General features: G+C 53.7%; 1 protein-coding gene across 20 annotated transcripts in view; it reads right to left on the bottom strand.

Moving 5' to 3' along the window:
* HDAC4 (histone deacetylase 4) overlaps nucleotides 1–17028 on the bottom strand; it is a 298215-nt gene that overhangs the window by 7346 nt on the left and 273841 nt on the right. For 16 of the 20 annotated variants that reach the window (XM_031651658.1, XM_031651660.1, XM_031651650.1 and 13 more), the window contains 2 exons: nucleotides 13224–13342; nucleotides 11391–11524 (listed from right to left, as the gene is read on the bottom strand). The exons of 3 other annotated variants lie outside the window; for them this stretch is intronic. In XM_031651658.1, coding sequence (XP_031507518.1) covers nucleotides 11391–11524; nucleotides 13224–13342 — 253 coding nt within the window. Of the gene's footprint in view, nucleotides 1–11390; nucleotides 11525–13223; nucleotides 13343–15808; nucleotides 16629–17028 lie in introns of those variants that run through there. One more of the 20 variants, XM_031651664.1, reaches the window with a different exon arrangement.

The raw sequence follows: 17028 nt of genomic DNA on the forward strand, positions 1-17028 counted from the left end.
GTTCCAGACCAGCCTGGGCAACGTGGTGAAACTCCCTCTGTACTAAAAATACAAAACTTAGCCAGGCGTGGTGGTGTGCACCTGTAGTCCCAGCTACTCGGGAGGCTGAGGCATGAGAATCCCTTGAATCTAGGAGGTGGAGGCTGCAGTGAGCCGAGATTGTGCCACAGCACTCTTGTCTGGGCAACAGAGTGAGACCCTGTCTCAAAATAAAAATTTAAAAAAAGGTTGATTGAAATAGATTATAAAAATATAGAAATACAACAGTTCAAGGACATTTAAATAACTGGAAAAGCCCACAAAACCAGGGAAAACCTGCTGGGTCTGGAACAAAGCTGGACCTGATCCAGGGGGCCATAGCACCCATGTCCCCAGGTGTCCTGGAGCCAGCCTTGGGCTGTGCAGGCTGGGCCTGGAAAGACCACTGTCAGGAAAGGATGGGTGAGCGAGGACAGACACACAACAGCTTGTCCCACAGAGGCCATCGGAAGGAGCGTTTGGGTTTTAACTCTGGCTTCTGGGTAGAGGAGAAAAGACAAAGTGGCCCTGAGAATCTGCCTGGCTCTAGACACTGTGAATGGACAGCTACTATCAACAGTGTCAGCTCCGCCAGGGCAGGGCGCCAGGCAGCAACCACTGCAGGGCCTCTTTGGAGGCACACATCCCCACAGCAGGCTTCAAATGAGTGCAGCCGGTTAACTTCCAGGACGCATGAGTTCCCAAACACAAAAACCCCAAACAACACAGAAGCGAGCCAGCACGAGCCTGGGTCGGCAGAGACCAGTGAGGTTCCCAATCCCATTCTCCAATGAAGGGAAGTGGGCTCCTTGGACAACGGCTCGGTCCAAGGCTGGGGCAGGGAAAATACAAGGAGAGCCTGGACCACCTTGTGGAGCTGGGAAATCAGGACATGCCTGAAGGTCAAGGGACGGGTCCATCACAGGACACGCAGGGCCAGTCTGAAAGGTGCCCCAGGGCCAGAGCAGGAACCAGCTGAGCAGCCAAATAAACACCTCGGTATTGAAGCATGACCCAAAGTGTAAGATACCCAGGAGTTCACCGGGATAAGAACAAGTAACTAAATACACGGGGAGCAGAGACAAATCCTTGACATTTCAAGTAACACACGTACCTACTCCCCTCTCCAGGAGATGGAGCTAAAGGCCTCCCCAACTCTGTCCCCGAGTGTGTGCTGCGCTGAGTGTGACTTTCTTCCAGAGAATACATTTGGAAAGGCAGTAAAAGTGTAACCCAATGCTGGAAGGACCCGGCAAACATCACTCTCAGCAAATGACCAAGGTCAGTGAGCCATGTTGGCAGCACATCCGACAGGCAAACGGCATTGTGGTTCTGTGATCTTCCTCCCCAAGGCACAGAACCAGGAGAAAAAACTCAAACACAAACTGAGGGACAGTCTGCAAAACCCCTGGCCAGTGCTCCTTGAAAAGCCATGGAAGACTGAGACAAAAGACACGAAATGACTAAATGTGATGTGTGATCCCGGACAGGACCCTAGAATAGAAAAGGGGCAGCTGCGGTAAAGCTGGTGACATCGAATACACTTTGGAGTTAATAGTCATGGCCCAGCGTTGGTTTCTAAGTTGTGACGAATGACTCGTATCGAGGTAAGAGGTTCGCAGTAGAAGACGTTTTCCAAGGGGGATATGAGGAACTTGTACATAATCTCTACAATGTTTCTGTAAATCTTAAACTACCTAAAAATTAAGTTTATTAAGAATGTTGATTAGATCCTTAAAGACTGCAGTTATTGAAATTATCAGTTATAAATTATAAAAAGTAAATATGCTGAGTATGTATTAAAAATAAATGACATTTCTGTATGATGAAACAACCAGAGATTTATGAACCTAACATGGAAGATTTGAGACCCAAGCAGGGGGGAAAAAAAAACCCAGGAATGCACACCTAGTCATATCAGAGTAAAACTGCAGAACATCAAAAGCAAAAATAAAATTATAAAAGCTGCTAGAGAAAACAGAATCTTCAGAGGGGTAGCCATTAGCCACACACCAACTCCTTAACAGCAATGGAGACAAGCAGACAGTGGCTTAAGATCTTCAATGTGTCAAGAGCAAATCCTTGTCAACCCAGAATTGTTTATCTAGTGAAACTATCATCCAAGAACAAGGGTGAGATAAAGAACTTCCTCCTCACAAACATGAGCTGGGGAAGTTGACCACATGAGTGTTTTCCCAAGGGACACTCTAGTGGATGTATTACAGTTAAGGCCGTATGAAAATAATCCTAGAAGACAGTGTGAGAAATGAGAAGGAACGATGAGCCAAGAAAATGATGTAAGTGCAGGAGAGAGAGCCTGGATGAAGACGGATGACACAGAGCAATAATAATGGTGTCTTATCAGTGAAATCAAACAAAAGAAAGAAGGAAATGAAATACCAGTCAGTGATAGAACCTGGGATGGGGCACTGGAGCTAGGGCTGCCGGATTTAGTGAAACAAAAACAAACAAAACCACTCACGGCCCTGGTTCAATTTCAATGTCTGATAAGCAAGTAGTTTTGCAGTGGAAGGATATCCACCTGGGTGCTCTGTGTCTACTCTGGCACCCTGGCACCCTAATTGGGGCTGGCCCAGTCCCGGCTTTGGTTTGCACAGAGGCGGGAGTCAGGACGCTGACTGTGTTGAGAATACATGCTCCAATTGTTGAAAATGACGAATGAAAAACAAGAAAATAGGTTGCATATCTTTGGACTCAGTAGAGGAAAAAACGGAATGCAGGAAACCCTCAACTACCCCAAGAGAAGGTGAGAAAAGAGAAAAAGGAAAGAGCTCCAGGAAATGGGGACAAACAAAGAATAAAGTAAGATGGTACAAAGGCATCTGAAAAAAGGGATCAAACTAACGGCAAATGACCCACGTTTCCACTTAAAGCACGGACCACTGGACAGGACATGAAAATAATACACTGGCTGGGCGCGGTGGCTCAAGCCTGTAATCCCAGCACTTTGGGAGGCCGAGACGGGCGGATCACGAGGTCAGGAGATCGAGACCATCCTGGCTAACCCGGTGAAACCCCGTCTCTACTAAAAAAATACAAAAAACTAGCCGGGCGAGGTGGCGGGCGCCTGTAGTCCCAGCTGCTCGGGAGGCTGAGGCAGGAGAATGGCGGGAACCCGGGAGGCGGAGCTTGCAGTGAGCTGAGATCCGGCCACTGCACTCCAGCCTGGGTGACAGAGCGAGACTCCGTCTCAAAAAAAAAAAAAAAAAAAAGAAAATAATACACTGCCCAGGCTTTTGCTGTTTATAGGAGACACATCTGAAACTTCCGGGGAAGGCTGAAAGTCACACAGGAAAACCGATGCTAGGCAGGCAAACCTGGCCAAAGGGCAGCTGGGGTCATAGCTCCAGTATCTGGCACAAAAGATGTAAGGGAAAGGCCATTACTGGATACACAGAAGGTTACTGTGATAAAACTTCAATTCATCACAAAAGGGCAAAATGATGTTAAATGTCTACATTTAGTAAAGCAGCTTTAAAATGTCTAAAAAGGGTGCAATGGAAAGAAGACAAGGGAGACTTCGTCATGTCTTTCTCAGACCCAGCAGACAATCGTCAGTCAGGAAAACCAAAACGTGAACAATACAATTAGCAAGCTCTGCTTAATGAACACAAATAGAACTCTGTGAAACAGACGGAGAAGACACATGATCCCAAACACATGTGGAATGTCTGGGCTGACCACGCACTGGCCCGTAAAGCGTGTCTCCACAAAAAAGTGAAGGCCAACCACGCTTCCTTTTCTTACCACAGTGCCATTTGTTAGAAATTGATAGCAAAAAGAGAACCATGAGTCCTTATGTTTGGAAATTAGAAAACACACCAACTCGTGGCTCAAAGAAGAACTCATAATAGAAATCAGGAAATGCTGAGAACCAAAAAATAATGAAAAGCGCTACCTATCATGATGCGAGACGTGGCTGAATGCCATGCTGGAGCCATTTACAGCCCTAACTGCACACATCAGGAAAGACTGAAACTAAATATTCAATGTAAGAAGTTAGCAAGAGAACACAGTGGTCCTAAAGCAAGAAGTAAAGAAAATAGATGGAAAAGCAGACAAATAAATTCTGAGAAGAAAAAAGGATGCTGCAGCTGAAGATGGATTCTCGGAAGTGCCTGATTAAACTGACAAGCTCCGGCAGGACTGACGGAGGAAACCCAAGTTCGGGGGGCACACAGGGATGACCCCAGGGATGAAAGGGGGCCCCGGCTGCAGGCAGAGCAGAGATGTAAAAGGCAGGAAACTGGGGACACTTAACTCTTGCCAAGAAATCTGAAGAAATTTTGGTTGAAATGGAGACATTTCTGGTAAAATGTAACTAACTTCTCAAAATTAAGAAGGAATAGGAAACTTAAATGGACCTATTAAAGTCACTGAATCTGTAATTTAAAATTTTCACCCGAAGTAAACCTGTGGCCTAGGAGAGTCCTCCCAGTCAAGGAACAGATTACTCTGATCCTACCTCCACTCCTCCAGAGGACAGGGAGGAGAACACTCGTCCGGACCCAGCTATCACCCACCAGTCTGGAGGACAGTTCTCCAGGGGGCCTTGGACCCACCCACCGGCCTGCAGGACAGTTCTCCAGGGGGCCTTGGACCCACCCAACAGCCTGCAGGACAGTTCTCCGGGGGGCCTTGGACCCACCCACCCGCCTGCAGGACAGTTCTCCGGGGGGCCTTGGACCCACCCACAGGCCTGCAGGACAGTTCTCCAAAGGGCCTTGGACCCACCCACCCGCCTGCAGGACAGTTCTCCGGGGGGCCTTTGGACCCACCCACCCGCCTGCAGGACAGTTCTCCGGGGGGCCTTGGACCCACCCAGGTCCCTCACACTCGTAGTTCTCGAGAGTGACTGTGGACTGTGCTGGGGAACACAGCCTGAGATGCGGAGGACACAGGCCAGCCAGCCTGGCTCTGTCCCAGTCCTCCACCAGTGGAAACAGGCTACCCTTCAGTGCTTCAGCTCAGCGTGTCACACGGCACTTGGGGTACAAAATTCAGGACAGGCTGTTTCCTAGAGGAGCGTGCAGACAGGACTCCATCCACGGGGGCATTTTCTGAGCCTTGGGGGACCAGCTCGTGGTGCCCCGGGCTTCTGCCATCCCCCGCTGCCTGTCTGTCAGTAGTAAATCCGCTGCACAGAACGTGTGGGTGGGTGTTCTGTCTCCCTGGACTCAGAAAAGCTGGTCACCAATGTGCGGAGAACCTGCTTCACACCACTGCTCCCTCCCTCCCTCCCTCTCTGTCTCCTTCCCTCTCTCTGTCCATCTGTCTAATTCACCCCACTAGGAACAAATAGGGAAAAAACAATCCAAGAGAAAAACAGGCAAAAGAAATGAACTTCACAAGAGGGGAAAGCCCAAGTGGCCAAGAGGCAGATGCCGGGCTGCCCAGCTGTGGCGGCCACGAGGGACCCTGCAGCCCTGCAGGGGGGCCAGTTTTACCCCCGTCCAGCTGGCAAAGGTCAAGGGCAACAATGCCAAGTGCTGCTGAGGTCTGGTCACGCCACTGCTGAAGACAGTTTCAACCCTTAAAAAGCCTCTTCATGTTATCTCCTAAAGGTGAACAAACACATCCTGGGCCCGTCACTTCCCCTCCTGGACATTTACCAGAGACACGGTCACCTAGGTGTCCTGGGGACTTGCCCGGAAGTTCAGCACAACTCTGTCTATCACAAGCAAACCCGGAGCAGCCCACACCTGCCCCGGTCCGGGCCCGTGCGGGATACGCGCAGGCTCCTTTACAGAGGGGCCCCAAGGAAGGAGGAGCGTTGAGATGTCCCTCATATCCCAACACCCAGGTAACGGGGCCCAGAGGGACGGCCCCGCTGCATGTGGCCACAGCTCCTTCAACTCTGAAGGCCACAAGGCTGGGCTCCGCCTTGCTGAAAGTTGGCCAGGAAGGCTTAGGCAGCCCAGATGGAAAGAGGAGCAAGCCGGACACACGACATGGATCCTGTGTGTGCCACACGTGGCTGTGCGCAGATAAAACGTTTGCTGTTGGCATGGGGGGAGTGTGACTGAGTGTGAGAGTGTGGTGTGTGTGAGCATTCATGTGTATGAATGTGCGTGTGTGACAGCTTGTGGGGTATGTGAGAGTGCACGTGTGTGGTGTGTGTGAGACTGTAGTGCCTGTGTATGTGCGCATGAGACTGTGTTGTGTGCATTTATGAGGGTATGAATGTGCAGACATGTGAGACTGTGGTGCTTGTGTGGGTGTGCCTACATGTGGTTTGTGCATGTACAAGACAGCATGCGTGTGTGGTGCATGTGATGTGTGTGTGGTGCCTGTGTGTGCATGTGTGGGGTGTGTGCGTGCACGAGAGGGTGTGTATGTCGTGTGTGTGCATGTGTGACTGTGGTGCTTGCGTGGGTGTGCATGTGTGGTGTGCACGTGTGCGAGGATGCGCGTGTGGTGTGTGCACGTGAGACTGGTGCCTGTGTGTGCATATGTGTGGTGTGTGCATGCACGAGAGGGTGTGTGTATGTGCACATGTGAGACTGGCATCTGTGTGGGTGTGCGCGTGTGGTGTGTGCACATCTGAGACTGTGTGGTGCCTGTGTGGGTGTGCATATGTGTGGTGTGTGTGTGCATGAGAGGGTGTGTGTGTGTGGTGTGTGCACATGTGAGACTGTGGTGCCTGTGTGTGCATATCTGCAGTGTGTGTGTGCACAAGAGGGTGTGCGTGTGGTGTGTGCATGTGACTGTGGTGCTTGTGTGGTGTGCGTGAGGATGTGCGTGTGGTGCGTGAGACTTTGGTATGTGTGTGTGCGCTTATGTGTGGTGTGTGTGTACAAGAGGGTGCCCATGTGGGGTGTGAGTGTGATGAGGAAGAGTGACTGGAAGCAGCAGGCAGCCAGCTCTCAGGTGGATCCAACTCAGTCGCTCACACACACTTGGTTTTTGTTACTCTGTTAGAGCTGCTTCAGGTCCACACGTTTCACAAAGCATCAGGACATAACTAATGAGCTAAACTCCGGGGGAAAACCTTTTCCTCACAACACCCCCTACTGCTCCACGAATGTCCTCCACGAATCCTGGAGTGGGATAAATGAGATGGTGGCATTTTAACTCTGAAATGCCCCATGACTAAAGTAGAAAATTGGGCCAAGCAAAAACCTGCCTGGGGCACGGTCTCCGACCGGAGAGATGGCCCTTCCCCAACCTCCCGGGGGCACGGGCCTGGGCCACAGATCCCCGTGGCCGTCTGGTGCAGGGTCTTTGACGGAAGTTGGCTCGAGGCCCGACTCGGTGCTGCTCCCACACGACTCCATGGCCCGTCTACACTGCAACATGCGACACTCGTAGGGAACTTTTCACTGTCCACGGTCACTGGCGGTTGCAGAAAACTGAACATGGAAACCATTAAATAAAATAGTTGCTGGGAGCAGCACCGGCCTCCAGACGTGCGAGCTGAAGACAGAGGGGTCGCTCTGATAGGGAGCGGGGACACCGAGGCCCCTCTGCGCTTCCTGTCCTGCACACCCTATAACTCAGCCACTTCTGCTGCAGCAGCGTCCCCGCAGGCCACTGCCGTCACAGCTGGCGGCCCCGCCTGTGTGTGCCAGATTGCCCGGCACACTGTATATCAACCTTCATCAAAGGCCGCCGGGCAGAGGAGCGGGGCCCAGGCCAACTCTTGTGCATTAAAGAGACTTTTAAAGAGACCTTGATAAAATGAGTGCTTCCTGCTTTCTGATGTGTTTAAGTAAAAGAACATTTTCTTGTTAGAAGACCAAACGTGCATCAGGAAGCAAGAACAGGCCGTGGCTGAGAGCGAAGTTCCCTATTGTTATTTAAAATAACCAGCCAGAGAACCATAAGGCTTCGCTATGGTAGAATATATACGTCAGTTGCCTTTTAACTGGAGCAAAAAGGAGGAAAAGACTGTTTAATGTGAAGAAAGCATCTGTAAAGTGCTTTGGACGTTTTAAACAGCAGCCTGGTATTTTATCCAGCCTGTCGCTGGCCAGCTTGCCGGCTGCAGGGATGCCACCTGGTTCTTTGATCTACTTGTGATTTATGTTAACGTGAACACCATCTCTGACCAGCAAAGACGGCCAGGAGAAGGAAGGGCATGTCCTGGTACCTGCAGCCACTGCCCATGTCCCCTCTCAGCACCCCTCTGGCTGGCACTCTGATGGCCTTGGCTGCAGGTCCCATGGGGTTCCCCTTGGCAATGCCAGGTCCTGATCCTCCCCCTCAAGGCCCTGCCCTTGGCCATCACCTGCTGTCGCTCCCCTGGCTAAGTCTTGTGCACTTGGGGTTTGGCACCCAGGGGGTCTCACATATGCCAGGTCTGCTGTGCCCGGGGTCACGCACCCAGGGGTCTCGCTCTGTAGTGGGTCATGGCACCGTTCCCATCCTCCCAGGCCAGGCCGTGGTCCTGCAGTCTTTAAGGCAGCACTGTCAGCTGTCGGTGGAGCGGTGCAAGGGGACATATGTGCCCACCCCTCAGAAGATCCAGGGGTTCCAGTGGGGCCCAACAGACCACCTCCGGCCCGGCCCCTCTGCCTCGGGCTCTTGGTTTGGCCAGTCCAGCCTCCCCCACGCCCTCTGTGAGAGCCCAACTGTCCTCCCGTGAGGTGCCTGCACCTCTGGGCTCTCACTGACCCCCAAGGTCACCCTGCCCTTGGCGTCCTCTACTTCCTCAAGCCACCGAACCTCCCTCCTGTCTGGGAGACTGCTGGCCAGTGCTCACTTCCCTGACCGCCAGCTTCCTGGCTGCCCAAGTCTGGGTCCAGGCCCCATGGCAGCCTTTGGGTGAGCCAAGGCTCAGCGCTGCCAGTCCTGGCCCTCCCTCAGCGGCTTCGCATGGTCACCGGGGCAAGGCACTGAGCCCCGCCAACCATCTGCAGGCCTCACCCACGGCCCTTAGATCAGGAGTCACTGCAGAGAGACAGCACCTTGCAGGTTCTAAGGAAGCTGCCCCTCTCTCTCGGATAGACCCTCTAAGGCAAGGGCTGGAGGAACACACAGCTGACGTGCACCACCCTGGCTGCCCCGGTCCGGAAAGGCCCCCTTGCTGGGCTGGGCAGTTTCTGTCACCTGGAGATATTTCTGGTGTGCCTGGCCTTCAGGCCTGTGTCTGAATGAGACCTTTCCTGAAAATAAAGCAGGTTTGTCTCAGAGCGAATCTTTCAATATTTAGGATTACAAAACTGGCCTTTCTGGGAAAGCCATGGCAGCAGGCCTGCTAGGGGCGGGGGGCGGGGGGCGGAGGATGCTCTGTGCTGCTCCCGCTTCCAGCACAGGCTGCTGAGGGGGTGGGGAGGGGCCCGGAGGATGTCCTCTGCTGCTCCCACTTCTGATGCAGGGGGAGACCCCTGACTGAGGAGGCCCTGGCTGGAGGTAGGACTTGCAGCCCCAGGTCCCCTCTCCACTGTTTCTGATGCTGCCCCTCACACTGGCCTCGACAGAAAGGGAGGGAGGAAGGTTCTGGTGCTGCGGTGGCCTGGGGCGCTAGGAAGGTGGGGGTCTTGACTGCTCACAATAAGACCCTGCTCTCACAAGCAGACCCAGGTCAGGAATGCGCGGCTTCCTCTGCTAAAGCGGCCCCCAGTTAGCAGCAAGCCACCAATCATTTGGAAAGCAACCTGCTTCCCAGGGACAGAGGGCAGAGGTTGTGGAGGTGGGAACTGACTGTGACCACCGGGGTTCCTCTCATAATGGGGTTTGCACTGGGGAAGAAGACCCCTTTTTGTTCTAACACAATGAGAATGCCAGCACCCATGCCCACGTGCATGAGGCATCCTCTGCAAGGTGCCCTGTGTGCTGGCCACCTCGAGGCCCAGCACACGCTGAGGCCACCCACAGACAGTGGGCCAGAGAGCAGACCCTGCCTCTGCATTTTCCAGAACCAGGCGAACGATGCCTGCACACCAGACCTCACGAGAGCTGTGCTTAACTACAGGGGTCCGTGGCCTCCTGTGCGGCCTGACATTTCCCCCCCTGCTTGTGACCTCGAGTGCCTCTGGGTGCTGCCCCGAGCTGCACGGCACCCGGATCGTCCTGGAGTGAGCAGGGCCGGCTTTCCATTGGGGGAGGCTTGTGCAGAGTGTCCTGGGATGGCTGAGTTCCTGTCGTCCCTCTGCCCCCCCGCATAATGCCAGGCCAGAGCACCTGTCAGTAGGAGCCATCAGACACCAGAGCCCAGGGTGCAGGGCACCTGTGACTCTGTGACCGCCCATCTGATGAACAGAGGGCCTGGGACCAGCACCTCGGTCTGGGGCACCCACGGGCAGGCAAAAGCCAGCACTGACCCGAGGGCGTCTGAGTGGCTGCTGCCCCACTGGTTCCCCAAACAGAAGGGGCAGGGGAGATTTTTTATAAAGACAGGTGAGGTCGGATGGCAGAGTGCTGCCCTTTCCTTGAGCTGAAAATGAGGATGCTGCTTCCCGAGAAGCCCCCCAGAGTAGGGGCTGAGCATCCGAAGGGGGTGAAAACCACTGAGCACCAGGACACCCCCACTAAGTGCCCTGTCATCCTGACTCTTCTGAGACTGTCCTCAGGACTGCCAGGCTGGGGACAGCAGTCCCAGAGGGCACGGGAGGCAGACTCCCACCAGGCCCCCCAGCAAGGCTTCTGCATCTGGCGTGCTGGAGCCTCAGCACTGCCCTGCTCTACACTTCCTGTGGTCAAGTGATGCGGACACATGGCCCTTGAGTCCCCCACACTTCGGGTGGCTGTTCTCAGGACCTGCCCTGGAGCAGGGAGGCCCGGGCCCCAACGTCACGCTGGAATGGAACGCTGCAGGTGGTGCTCTCACCCCGAGCCCCAGGAACGTTCTTTTTCTCTGCCCAGGCCTCGGAGGCCCGGCTGTACAGACCACAGCGTCTCTGACCCCCTCCGGCGGTGTTGGGAGGGACACAGCAGGGAGCCATGTTCCTGGGGGCTCAGAGCAGCAGACAGGCCTGCTGGGCAGAAGAGCCCCAGCCCGCCTCGGGGCCACTGACCGAAACCCACATGAGGATTCCCTAGAGAAGCTGACTGTCCACAGAGGACATGAAGAGAGAAACAGAAAACCTCTGGTCACAACGTGCTCCCTGTAACGGACAGAGGGACCCTGAACCGGAAGGGTGCAGCTGCACTGCAGAGGACCCTGAGCCATCTTCTCACGACAAAAGGGCTCCTTCCAGTCCTGCCCCACCCACCTCTTCCAGCCATCATCACAGTTCTGCCACATGTAGAGCTACGCGGGGGTGGGGGGCAGGTGCAAGGCAGAGCAGTGGCATCCACGTGGTCAGAGACCCACTGGCTTTCACACTCTGGGGCTCTCGGGCAGCCAGGCCACAACCCCAAGCCTGTCAGTGTGGAGTGTCCCGTGGGGGTCTCTGGGGTCTTCGTACCTCATTTCCCAGCAAGGCAGAAACGCATGCTTCGGAGGCGTCGCAAATGGCGGTCAGGTCGTGGCCTCCCTCGAGGGCCAGGACAATCCGGCCGCCAGCCAGGCCCATCAGCTGCTTCGTCAGGTACCCAAAGCCTGCAACGGGAAACGGGAGACTGCAGTGTGAACGGGGAAGGGCCGCGGCCAGTGCTGCCCAGAAACGTATCTCACGGCATTGTAAGAAGACTGGGGGCTGGGGTGGCGAGACACACGGCCGGGCCGGGTTTGGTTTAATAAATTTGCTGAGGAGTTTCGGCTTTGGATTTCCTCTTTGATCTGTTTGAGAATAGGAATTATGGCTTCAATGCTTTGATTTTTAATCAGCAAATCATCTGCTCTAGGGGATGAGGGCAGCCAGCCCCACTCAGAGGCCGCAGGCCACCTGCCCTTTGGCCCCCTCAGAGGGGCTATGGCCATGCTCTCGTGGCCATGGCCCAGTGGGCTCTGGTTATCTGACATGCTCTGAACATGTATGTGTACACATGTGCACAGGCTGCATATCCTCCTGGAGGGTTCTCCCACGTCCAGGTCTGAGCGTCTGGCTTTGATCAGGAGCCACAGTCCCGCCACTGCACCCACATCACTCACCCCGGGAGGGAATGCCTGCTGGATGAGGGTAATCACCACCCTCAGCCAGGCCAGGCTGGTGCTGATTAGAGAGCCGGGAACCACGCGTCGCTGATTAGTGGCCCCGATCATGGGCTGGCGAGGCTGTAACTTCCCAAAGCCTCGGTTCATCCCGTCTGATAGGAACAGTGACGGGGCTTCGAGGCAGCTGTGAGGACTGAGGAGGAAGCTGAGGATGTGGTGGCCGCGGTGCTCCGGGCCGGGTGCTGTGGGGTGTTGGGCACAGTGGAAGCTCTTTGCCCTCCGTCTGGTCACTTTGCTGGCCACTAGGCCACACAGCCTGGGGACAGGTAGATTGTGCAAGGCCCCACAGAAGCTTGGCCACCAAGGGCCGCCTCAGGTCTCCTGGGTGAGCCACACCCTCCTCATGCAAGGACCTGAGAGATGGGCCCCTCCTTGGCCGCCTGTGCCAACAGGAGTGGGGAGGGCCGCACACGATGGATGCCGGGGCCTTGAGGGCGTCACCAGGGCTAGGACCAAGGCCCCAGGAAGCCTGGGCCTCAGGAGGTTCTCCAGGTTCCTCGGGGACTCCGGGGTGGGGGAGGCGGCCAGGCCTTTGTATGTGCCGAGTGCTGATGCCAGGAGGTTTTCATCTCCTTGTGAGTTACGAAGGCACAGTGGGAGCACTGCTGAGGCACAGCGGGAGCACTGCTGAGGCACAGTGGGAGCACTGCTGGGCAGTCCCTCCTCCCACCCTGACAGCACGCCCCCTAACGCTGATCCCGAGAGGACCCCCACATCCTGGGCTTCCTCATCCAACTCTGAACTTGGCTGTGCTCCCAGCAACTTCCCTTTACGTTTCTAAGGAGCGCTGCCTGCCAGAGAAGCAGCACAGGGCGCATCTCAGCTCTCGGTGGGACCAGGACCTGCCCCTGGAGGTGGCCTGCAGGTTCCTGGGCACCTGCATCCCAGAGAGGGAGCCTTGTGTGCCCTAGGCCCCTCCTGGGCAAAGAATGCCTGAGGTGCCTGGGTCTGAGCTCCCGCTGCCCACTCTGAGTTCTTTGGGGCCTACCAAATGGACTGGTTCCCAGTATGGTCAGGACCTTGGTCATTAGTAAAAAGGTGCCTTTCCTTATCTTGTTATTGAAAAGGAGACCTGACACGTGGAACACAGCGGATCATGGACATGAGCAGAGCCGGCTCCTCGGTCATGCGCAGAACCACTTACATCTGGCGGAGAGGTTGTAGCCCCCGAGAGGTGTGGGGTGGCCCTCCACAGCGTCGAAGCCCGATGACACCAACACCACGTCCGGGGCAAACTCGCTGGCGATCGGCATGACCACCGTTCTGCAAAGGGCAGGAGAAGGTGTCACTGGGTCAGCTCAGAGAAGGACGGGACAGTCACGAAACCCCAAGGTTCCCTCTGGCACTGATCACGCCTGCCCCGCACCCCCTCAGCCATTGGCGACCTGAGGGCTCCACACAGCAGGCTGGAATCTGGCGACCCACGCTTAATTAGAAGGGAATCAACCTGCGTGTGATCCAGGCTCATTTCACACACATCTTCACAATGCAGGCCAACAAGCCCCACTATACTTGCTTAGTGAGAGTACTGCTGTTTCTTGATATGCTGTTTTCTGCATATTTCTGTAACCCCCATGGCACAAGCTGCATTAACCTGGAGGAGTGAAGCCAGCTCCCTGTCCCACCAACACCCCTCCCTGGCCCTGCCTCGTCCTCCCTGCCCAGTCCTCCCAGGCCAGGTCCTCCCTGCTCATCCTCTCTTCTGAGATGGGGTTAGCTCCACTCGCCCCATCAGGCTGCCCTTGCTGCTACAATGCACTTTCCACAGCTCTCACTGAAGACACGTGCAGTCACCCACTGCCCCCAGTGCTGGGACTGTGTGTGGCCGAAAGGGCCGAGAGCCCTTGCCAGCCCTGCTGGGGGAGCCCACGTGTTCCTTAGTCACCCTAGAACACCAACACACACAGGTGTAACAGGAATTACAACGCAATTAAGACGCTTAAGAATCTTTAAAGGGAAAACTGATGACAAATGTAAGAGAATTCACTGGAAAAGACAGAACCACTGAGAAATTCTTTAAGTTATATTAGGGAAATAAGGAAAATATTCTATTTGGAAAGGGGAAAAAGCACTCCTTAACACAAAAGAACTTATCAATCCATAGTCTACTGATCTTATCAGCATTTGCTACGAATCCATATGTGTGCTATGAATGCATGTGTGTGCTATGAATCCATGTGTGTGCTATGAGTGCATGTGTGCCATGAATGCATGCATGTGGCATGAATGTATGCGTGTGCTATGAGTGCATTTTTGTGCTATGAATCCATGCATGTGCCATGAGTGCATGTGTGTGCTATGAATGGAAGGAAGGAACGAAGGAAGGACAGTGAGGTGGTATTCATGGAAGGAATCCATGGGGAAGGAATGGAAGGAAGGGGAAGGAAGGAATGGACAGATGGAAGAGGGACAAGGAATGAAGGGACAGGGTGGAAGGGAAGGAATCTTATGAAACGCATGTGTGTGCTATGAATGCATGTGTGTGCTATGAATGCATGCATGTGCCATGAATCCATGCATGTGCTATGAATTACGTGTGCGCTGGCGCGCATGTGTGTGCTATGGATCCATGTGTGTGCTATGAAATTTACCGTGTGCGCTATGAGTGCATGTGCGCTATGCGTACGTGTGTACATGGACCATGCGCTATGAACGCATGTGCGCTATGCGCAGACAGGCGCTATGGATCCGCAGCGCGAACGCATGTGCGCTTGGCGCGGCATGCAGGTGCCATGGATCCATGGGTGTGCGCTTATGAACGCATGTGGTACATCAGTGAGTGGGGGAAGTCCAGCAGTTCTTGATCGTCTCATCTAATGTCACCCATCCTGAGTTAATAATCACCGGGCTTCGATCCTCTCGAGTCTCCCAGAACTCCCTCTGTGGGCGAGGGGAGCAGAAATATGGCCTCTCTTTCCTGGGGGACAGCAAGGACCCCATGAGAAAGGTGGTCTGGTGTCTTCCTGCAATGGTCCAGGTGCAAGGGGCCTGTGCAGGTGAGGACAGTGGAACAGAAGTGGAGCCTTTAAAAAGGGACTTCAAAAAGTTTGTGGAAAAACTGAATTAAAAGACAAAAAATATAAACTTTATTTCTCAACTTAAGCTCCATCAAGTCCAAGACACTTTTGTAACGGTGACAGCAGCCATTTAGTTCCTCCCGAAAGGACTGAGGGTCCTGGGAATCTGGGAATTTAACCATGTCAATGCAGTCTTTTTGTTTGTTTGTTTGTTTACATTAAATGAAGAAAAATAAGTGCCCTTTACAGATTTTTCTAAGATTAGGAAACAAGAAGAAGCCAGAAGGAGCCAATTCAGGACTGGAAGGTGGATGCCTAACAGTTTTTCTTCAAAGCTCTTGCAAAGGTTTCCTAGTTTAATGAGGAGTGAGCAGAAGCACTGTTGCGGAGAAGGACTCTTGGTGGCAGGGGAGGGTGGGGTGCTGGGCATGGTGGCTCACGCCGGTAATCCCAGCACTTTGGGAGGCTGAGATGGGTGGATCACCCGAGGTCAGGAGTTTGAGACCAGTTTGGCCAACATGGTGAAACCCCATCTCTACTAAAAATACAAAAATTAGCCGGGTGTGGTGGTGTGTGCCTATAATCCCAGCTACTCAGGAGGCTGAGGTGAGAGAATCGCTTGAACCCCGGAGGCAGAGGTTGCAGTGAGTTGAGATCATGCCATTGTACTCCAGCCTGGGTGATAAGAGCGAAACTCCACCTCAGGAAAAAAAAAAAAAAAAAAAAAAAAAAAGGCCTGTCAGGGGACGCTCTCCCAGCGATTTTCTGCGAAAGTGCTGAGGAACTTTCTCAAAACACTCTCACGATAAGTAGACGTTCTCATTCTTTGGTCCTCCAGAACAGGCACAATGCCTTGGGCATTCCCCAAACCCGCTGTAGTGACCTTTACTCCTGCTTGACCAGCCTGCTTCTACTGTGACTAGGCCACCTCTTGGCTCTCGGTAGCCAGTACTGCGGTTGTGCCTTGTCTTCAGGATGGTCCTGGGAAAGCCGTGTTCCATCTCCTGTTGTGACTCTCAGGACTCTGAGTCCACTTGTTGAACATTTCCACCGAAAGCTCTGCTCCTGTCGGCAGCTGATCTGGACGCGATGGTTTTGGCGCCCACTGAGTGGAAAGGCTGCTCAACTTCAATTTTCCAGGCGGAGCTGCGTAAGCTGAGCTGGTTGAGACGCCCATGGTGTCAACTGTTGCTCCTGCTGTTAACTGTGGGTACTCTACAATTACAGCACGAACAGGATGAATTTTTTCCCCACTAATTGATGTGGATGGTCTGTAGCTGTGGGCTTCGTCTTCCACACCGTTGCATTCCTTCTTAAAATGAGTCGTCCATTTGTAAACCGCTGATTTCTTTGGGGCATTGTCCCCATAAACTTTTCATAAAGTATCAGTGATTTCACCATTCTTCCACCCAAGCTTCACTGTAAACCTGCTGTTTGTTCTGGCTTCAATTTTAGCAGAATTCAAGTTGCTCTTTTCATGAGAAGGGCTCTTTTCAAACTGATGTTTTATCCTTAGTGCCTCAATCTAGATCCTGTCCAGATATAACAAGTTAGTGCGAATTTATTTTGGTGCAAAAACATTTTGAAACCTATGCACAGTTTTTTTCAAAACACGCATTTTCTATGAATTTTTACAAGTCTCCTGGTATTTTCACCACGAAGCCTAGTTTGCACAATTCCCACGTGTGCTGTGAGCTCTGGGGGACCCCTCACCATGCCCTTGTGGGAGAAGGTCCATGTTTTTAGGGGTTCACCAACACCTACTTTCTGGAGCTGCTCAGCCCAGCCTGTCCTGCACCGAAGCACACTTCTGTGTCCCTACGGCCTCCCCAGCACACGTGTGTGGGCCAAGGGCATCACCCGATGGGCGCCTCCCTTTGTATGGATTTTCAGAGGCCCCTCCCTGGGGGCAGCCAAAAATGCACTCACTGG

This window comes from Papio anubis, chromosome 10, assembly GCF_008728515.1.
Source record: "Papio anubis isolate 15944 chromosome 10, Panubis1.0, whole genome shotgun sequence".
NCBI classification, from domain to species: Eukaryota; Metazoa; Chordata; class Mammalia; order Primates; family Cercopithecidae; genus Papio; species Papio anubis.